The following is an 8,522-nucleotide window of genomic DNA, read 5'->3' as shown; positions in this document are numbered from 1 at the left end:
ACCATCATGCATGACACACATTTGCATATCTTTATTTTTAGATTGTAAGTTACGTTTATTTTGATAACCATGTTTTTTAATTATTTTTATTTAGCATCATCAGTTTTTCACATAAAACATTTTTTGATAAAGATGTTATCAAAAAAATATGGATTTTGAAATAAAATTAAAATAATATTTTGAAGGAAATAATTTTTGATATTCTGTCTAAATATTGAAGAGTCATCAATAATTACCATCTTTAAATGATGTTATATTTCATTTTAAAGGAATATCGTGGCGAATCTTAGGAAGAAAGAGTTATCTTTAAATTTTGCTTAGATATTAGAGAATTTTAAAGTAATTTTTTTAACTAAAGATTTCCTCAATATTCCTAAGCAAAAACTTTTAATAAAATTGATCTTCTTTTTTAAAAGTGAAGGAAATTATTATTAAATTTAAAATGGAAACCATTTTCATTTAAAATCAAAGATAACGCATGATTAATTGGTACAATTTTTAAAACAAATGCTATGAAGATGTTAATCCTTCTCCATACTTAACCATACTTCTAAACCCCCTTTTGTTTTTCAAAACCAAAAATATCTTTTTGATAAACGTTAAAATCCTTTTTGGTTTTATTAAAAAAAAATATACTTTTTAGGTGATATTCACATCTAATACAAAAAGATTGGTGGCGACTCTATATTTTTAATTTTAAAAATTTTTCATCTAATGGTCCCCAAAACCATTATGACATTAATTTTCATATTTTTATGTGAAAATATCCATTTTAGCTCATAGTGCTTTGTCACTTTTGTAATAATTTTGAATGAGCTAGAATGTTGTCACTTGCATTAGTGAGGTGTAGAAGCTACAATTTGAGCTAGAATTTTCCATGGCTAAATTGGTAATTAAATGGTTCTCATTTAGCTGGAATTTGAAGAAGAAAATTTGTTACAATTGGAACCTAAAATGTGAGGAGGGGATCAACCACAACCGTGTGATGCACTTGGTAATGATCAAGTGTGATTAGTGCCACTTCTTGGATTCAAAGAGAAGGCAAATGGGTAGCGGCTTAGTTGGCAATTTGGAGGCTTATAATTGGATATAATTTTGACCTTTTGGAGCTTACAAGGTCAAAAAAAGGAAGTTTGAACTGAAGTGAAGTGAAGTGAAGTAAAGAGAAACAAACAACGAAGCTTATAGAGCAAGATGGATGACTTGGAAAAATCTATAACATGTGGCATCTTAGTTGGCATTTTCCTGCAATTTTATTGCTGGAACACTTCATCCTTGGCCTATAAATAGGAGGGATCACCGGCCATTTGAGGAGACTTTTTCATTTTTTCCAATTTTTTTATTTTTCTGCATTTTACTTTTTTCAACAAATAGTTTCCTTCTTGTTAATTTAAAGGGTTGTTTGGGAGAAAATCACTTTAATTACCAACAAATTTACTTTTCTTGCATTTATTTTACATGCCCTTTAAGATTCAATCAATAAAAGTTCAAGTTCTTTAATATTTCTTGTTCAGTTTCATGTATTTTTGTTCGATCCCAAATCTGTTTGGTTGATTTTTCAATTGAGCTAGTTGTGGTTTTTGCATTCGATCTCATTCAAATCTTATAAGTTTCAATCCAAAATTTTTTCTATGCATTCTCAGATTATGTTTCTTTAAATCTAAAAAATATCACATTTAAACTTAATCCACAAAATTCTAGAAAAATCCAAAAAATATTCGGTTGGATCTAGCAGTAGAGTTGATGAACAAGTGAATAACAGCACTTGAAGACTCCTCTCCTAACTGGGCAATTGATCCAATCTTTTTTCACTTTATACTTCTTAATTCCTGTGTTCAATTGCTTAGATTCGGTTGCTTGCCTTTAATTTCATGCTTTCAATTTTGTTTAGATGAAATTTTGTTAACTACTTTGCTTTGCTCTTTTTTGCATTTGATTTTTTGATCAAGTTGATTAAGCTGAATTTTTTATTGTTTTCTTTGATTTCTTTGTTGAATTTGATAGTAATCTTGTAGATCTAGCTTACTTTATCCCAGTTCCGATTCATTTCATCTATAGAAGTGTAGATCTTTTTTTTTTTCTCCAAGTTCGATTAAATTCCATTTTAAAATTTTTCTATTTTGATTTATGTTTTGTTGTTATTTCTTGCGATTTTCCTCATTACTTGCTTTTGCATTATGTTGTGATCATTGTTTATGTTTTGTTCTTGCAATTTCAAAGTTGTTTGAATTAAATTTTAGGAAGTTTCTAGATCTTTCTATTGTTGGAAGTTAGGAGGTAGTTATTTTGGTTGTAAGGTAGCTATCTTCAATTTCTTGATTTTAGCTATTGTTTGGATGCTATTTGAGCTGTCAATTTTCAATTTTTTAGTTTAGATTTTCATTCAAAGCATGTTAGATTCAATTCAAAACAATTTATTATGTAACAATATATATTTATAAAAAATTATTTCATTCGTGGGACATTTATTTATTCATTTTAATTTAAGATTTGAGTATTTACTATATCTCTTTTCTACTTTCTTTTTTTTTTTTGGTTAATCCGATTGTAGTCCGTTTCTTTCCTTCATGCTTTATAGCATTCCCTATTTATAAATTCACATAGCTCAACTTTTTAATTGTTTTTAAAATTTTATTATAAGTAATAATAAAGGGTTTTACTCAAGGGTGTTAAATAATTTTCAAGATTAATTAAATTATTATTTATAATAACATTTTATTATTAAACATGCCTAAAATAATTTACATGAGTAGGGATATTCATACGGTTGATCAGTTAATGTCGAATCAAATTATCTAAAATCAAATTAACTGAATTATTTTATTTTATTTTCGTTAACCGAACCAAATTTATGAATTTCAAAAATAAAATGACCGAATTTCATTAATTTGTTCGGTTCGATTAATATTTTCGGTTAACCGAATAATAAGTACATTTAAATTAAATTATATTTTAAACTCTTAATTTCTCTTATTTAAACAAACTAAGTAAAATTATTCAATAAAATATTCAAATACTAAAGTATAATGATAAAAACTCTAACAAGTTATGAAATTAAGTAATTTATTTTATGTATTTTTTATTTTATATTTAAATTATGTTATATTTCGATTAATCCAATTTTCAAACCAAATTAACCAAAAACCAAAATTTTTCTAAAATCATTTTTGTTAATCGACTAAAATTAATTCAATGGTTGACTGATCAACTAAAATAAATCAATTTAATCTGTTAATTTGATTAAAACCAAATTATGAACACCCAGGCCCTTGTTGAAAAAACCAAACTCATTGGTTTTCCTATCTCCTTTTTTTAGGCACAAATCCATCATTCACGTGGAGAAGCATCTGGATGGCTCGGGATATCATTGAATCAGATATATTCTGCTGTTACAACAGCAATGGAAAAGGAAGATGGACAAGCAGACGACAAGTTTTGACACAAGATATGGATGGTGGATGTTCCAAACAAACTAAAGTGTTTGGTTGGAGATTAAAGAATGGAATTCTACCTGTTTTTAGCGACCTCAGGAAATCGAAAATTGAAGCTCAAATGATGTATCCAACATGTGGTCAACAAGGTCAACAGGAAGAAACAGTGACGCATGCCTCAGGCTGTAATCTAGCAAGGGAAGTATTGGGATGCTGTCAACGTGGATGATGCCTGGAAATGTGCGAACATGAAGCTGAAAAGGGATGGCTGTCCAATGTATTAAGTTGGATTGGTAGCTGGTTTGGCGATTTGGCGTAGCCGGAACCTAGCAGGTAAGAGCAACGTGAGCAGGAAAGCAGAGGAAACAGCTGCCTTTGCTGCCAAATATCTGGAAGACTATATAAGAGCCAAGGTAAGCATTACAATTAACTCTATGGGATAGGTGGGTAGATGGAAAGCACCCGAGGAAGGTTTATCCGGAATTGGTGTGGTGATCAGGGATGAAACTGGATTTGTCTTCGGGACATGCTCAACTACAGAAAAACGAGTCAGAGATCTATAACTGCAGAGCTTTAGCAGCAATTAAGGCCATTGTAGTCAAAAGGATATGGGATTCAAGTCTGTAATTATTGAGGGAGATGCACTAAGCATTATTAATCAGCTAAACTCAGAAGCTCAAAACTTTTCTCTGATAAACGATGCCGAGCTACTCAGTTATGAATTCCACCAGTTCAAAGCTGTTTACACGAGCAGCACACAGACTTGCAAAATATGCACTTTCTTTGAGGAGTCCTATGCGATGTTATTGGGTAGAGGAATGCCCTCCCATCATTTGTGATCTAATGAAAATTACATTTAACAAAAAAAAAAAAACTTGCAGGAGGCAATTCAACATTTTAGGAGATGCATCTTTGTCAACACAAAATTCGCCATTAACAAGGTAATCAGATTCCTTGATTACAGGGAATTCTCCACCTCCAATTCTCACCATCCTTAAAACTCTATTTCAAAATGAAAAGTAATTAGAATACAACAATAACAATTTACTAATTCAGGACGAAAGAAAAGGTGCCTCAATAAATATCATTTGCTGCTACAGCTAAAAGTCTATGATTCCAAGACTCAAGCACAATTACTTCTACCATATCCATTTCAAGATCCGCCAACAGTTGGAAGCAGAAACTCTCCCCACCATTATTTGGTGGTTTAACTTTATGAATCTGAACTATCCAGTTTGGGACTGCTTAGAATATTTACTAGCAGGTACACATTATAAATCATGTCTAGATTTACTGCAGCAATGTTGATTGAGAGGAGATTATTCCATATTAACACTTTGATAGCATTCACAATTTCTGAACTAATGCTCGAAAAGATTCACCTGTTGAATCACTAGACAATATATCCACTACCATGGCTACTGTGGATACATCTGCAGAAAATCCTTTCTGAACCATTTCATGAAGAATTTGTATTGCCCGCAATATGTTGTTGTTGTGAAGACATCCTCGGATCATGGTATTATAAGAGCAACTATCTCGCATGCAACCATCCACTTCCATTTTCCTAAACAATTCATATGCTTCATTCAGCAGCCCTTCTTTACAAAATCCTTTGATCATTGTATTATATGTGTAAACACTAGGGTGTACCCCTTTGACTGTGAGTGCATAAAATAATTTCCTAGCAACTTTAAGTTGGCCAACTAGACACAAGCCATCAATTAAGATATTATAGTGGACAGTACCAGGTTCTAACCCACTGCTCTGCATTGCATGAAAAAATCCCAATGCCTCATGAATATGACCATGCTTGCATAAGCCATACAACAAGGAAGAGTAAGTGATTCCATCTGGTAATAGGCCATAATCACACATTTCTTCGAAAATTTCTTGTGCAGCTGCAAGTCTCCCAATATGTGACATACCACTAATAAGAGTGTTGAAAGTAACAACATTAGGGATTAATCCATTTCGAGTCATTTCATGAAAAAGTTTCACTGCCTCCTCTATCCTTTTAGCTTTACAATATCCACTAATAATGATATTGTAACTAACTACATCAGGTGTGCAACCCTTATTGGTTATTGAATTGAATACTTTTTTAGCCTCGTCCATTTCACCTCGTAAACAATATCCATCCACCAATGAATTATATGTAACTATATTAGGCTCAATACCCTGTTGAATCATTCTCTCAAAAATATCTTGAGCCTCTAAAGCCCTACCCTCTTTACAAAGTGCATCAACCACAATACTATATGTGATTACGTTGGGTCTGCAATTGGTAGCCACCATTTCATTGAATAATGCTGTAGCTTCCTTCCACTGACATGAATTACACATGGCATGAATTAAAGAACTATAAGTGACAACGTCAGGTGGAATTCCTTTACCTCTCATTTCAGAGAAAAGCTTCAAAGCCTCAGTTACATTCTTGTCCTTACAAAGGCCGTGGATTAAGATGCTGTATGTTATAGTCTCCGGTGCGCAACCTCTTTCTCCCATAGTCCTTAGCAATCTAATAGCACGAGTAGTTTCTCCTATTTTACAAAGACCGTTCACTATCGTATTATAAGCAATTAAATTAGGTTGATACCCTTCTCGAACGATAACATCATCAAACAACCTCACAGCTTGAGCTACTTTACCTCCAAAGCAGAGGCCATTGATCAAAGTGGAAAATGTTATACCATTAGGTTCAATGCCCAGTTTCAACATTTTCCCCAAAATAGAGAACCCAAAATCCATATGATGCAAACGGCAAAAACAATTAACCAAGATGTTGAGAGTATAAACATTGTGATGAATTCCTAGTAATTCCATTTGTCTCAACAGAGAAATAACAATTTCATAATGCTTCATTCTAACAATGGCTGATAATAATTTACTAAATTCAATAATACAAGGGCGGGGATGGGTATGAAGCATGCGATCGAACAAAGCCAAGGCATCATCAATTTTATCAAACACATACTTGGATTTCTTGCAGCGGGTGGTCAAGAAGTAAGATTTTTGAGAAGAGAAGAGAGGGCTTTCCTTATTTAAAGCAGAACAACAATTCATCAAAGAGAAGGGAAGAGAATTGACAGATCTGGGGTTACTCAATTCCAAACGTTGAGGAAGATCAATGGCAGAAGAAGACGGAAGAGAAGCGATTCTCCAAAACCTCATCATCATCATATTCACCAAACAAATGCAAAGCTCCGATTCTCCTTCAACACTCCGATTACTAGCCGGATGATACACTCAGATACACACAGACTTCAAACTTATATTTGGGTCCATTTAAACCATTTGCAATTGCTTTGGAAAAAATATTTTATTTAAGTGATTTTTTTAATTTTTAATATATATGTATATATATATATAGAATCGTGAGAAAAAATTTACTTACACTAATGTAATTTTTATATATTTTTTAAATTTTACATCAAAATTAAATCTATGATTTATTTAAAATTAAATTTATGAATCGAAATAATATTTTTGAATTTAATAAATTTGATCAAATGATTAAAAAAATTGTAAAAATTATATTAGTATAAGTGAATTTATATATATATATATATATTTGATTTTGAGTGGCTTCTTAAGATTTTGGATTGAATTATACTTGTTTAAGGATTGATCACCCACAATTATACTCAAAATTTTACAAAATTTAAATAGAAATATCAAATTTGCACTAAATTAGTTGAACACAAATAAAAGATATTTTTTAAAATGAGTCTAAATTAAAGACTTATATATGACCTAGTTATTTTTTAAAATAAGTCTAGATTGAAGATTTATATATAACTCCATAGTTATTTTTATATATTTTATATTTATATCTCACTACTTGAGAGTTAACAAAATTATTTTATCATTTTATTTAATGAAAATATTTAGCATATGAATCACATTTAAAAATATTTTCTAACTTAAAAACTTAAAAAATTATCATTCATGATTTTTAAGAATTTCATTATCAAATTTATTATTTTTTTAAAAAAAAAAAAGTCTAAATTTTAATTCTAAAATTTATTTTATTATTTTTACCAATTTCTCACTTCTATTTAATTATTACCTGAAAATAAATGTTAATTATCATTATTAAAGCTTTATTTAAAATTTTTCATCGGTTAAATTTTAAAAAACTTTTCATGTAAAATTTTCTTAAAAAATCAATTATTCGTGATTTTTATGAATTTCATCTTTGAAATAATTTTTATTTATTTTCAAAATTTATCATCTTTGAAATAATTTTTATTTTTTAAAATTTTAATACATTTTATTTTTGGCTCAAAAATTAATATCAATTATCATTATTAAATTTTTTTTTTCTAAAATTTTGCTTAGTTTGGGTAAAATTTTAAAAATATCTTATATAAAATTTTCTTAGAAAATCAACCATTTTGATTATTAAAATTTCATCATTGGAATATTTTTATTTATTTTCAAATTTTTATTATATTTTTAAATTTAAAGAATTATTATTTTTTAACTAATCAAAATCTATCATAATTTAAAATTTAAATAATTAACAAACTAAAATACATTTAGAAGTACAAAAATAATTAAATAAAAGTAAAATAAAATAAGACATAAAAAAAAAGTAAAATAATTAAAAACAAAAACGATGAATAAGGTTACAATGATAATTTAACAACATTAGATAAGTGTCACATGAAGAATTTTTAGGGTACTCTTATAATCTAGTGTAGTATAAATATATTAAATAAATATAAGTGATTAATTGTGAAAAAAATGTAAGTTAGAATGTATTTTTTTTTTTAATTTTTAATCTATTATTAATCCCAAACTCTATCTATTTAATCAATCTAATAAGTGCATTACGCGTTTAAGTCTTCAAAAACTTAAAACTTTCAAAGTTTCACCAACATATATGTCATATGAGCTACTATTTTATTGACAGTTAGAATGTATACTATATAATTATATTAATATATATTAAAGAATGTAAGTTAATATTAATATGTAATAAACAAATACTTTTTAGCACGGTTTCAAATCATTTCATACTAAAGTGAATTTAGATATAATTTATATTATTTTAAATTTTACATAATATTTTTAAATTTATTT

The 8,522-nt window shown here is 28.9% G+C and overlaps 1 protein-coding gene across 2 annotated transcripts; it reads right to left on the bottom strand.

The window, feature by feature from the left end:
• Positions 1-3,182: 3,182 nt before the first annotated feature.
• On the bottom strand, positions 3,183-6,733 carry LOC111310475 (uncharacterized). Of its 2 annotated transcripts, none has more exons than XM_022909975.2 (2): positions 4,814-6,733; positions 3,183-4,433 (listed from the first exon to the last, which is right to left on the bottom strand). In XM_022909975.2, the coding sequence occupies exons 1-2, from the start codon at positions 6,612-6,614 to the stop codon at positions 4,426-4,428; spliced, it is 1,809 nt and encodes a 602-aa protein (XP_022765710.2). In that variant the 5' UTR covers positions 6,615-6,733; the 3' UTR covers positions 3,183-4,425. The 2 variants fall into 2 exon arrangements, with proteins under 2 accessions (XP_022765710.2, XP_022765711.2); XM_022909976.2 differs by lacking the exon at positions 3,183-4,433 and having other exon boundaries at positions 4,699-4,998; positions 5,180-6,733.
• Positions 6,734-8,522: the final 1,789 nt, after the last annotated feature.

This window comes from Durio zibethinus, chromosome 19, assembly GCF_047325235.1.
Source record: "Durio zibethinus cultivar Kanyao isolate XHJ-2024 chromosome 19, ASM4732523v1, whole genome shotgun sequence".
NCBI lineage: Eukaryota > Viridiplantae > Streptophyta > Magnoliopsida > Malvales > Malvaceae > Durio > Durio zibethinus.
The sequence above is the reverse complement of the archived record's forward strand: the minus strand, read 5'-3'. Positions and strand labels throughout refer to the sequence as shown.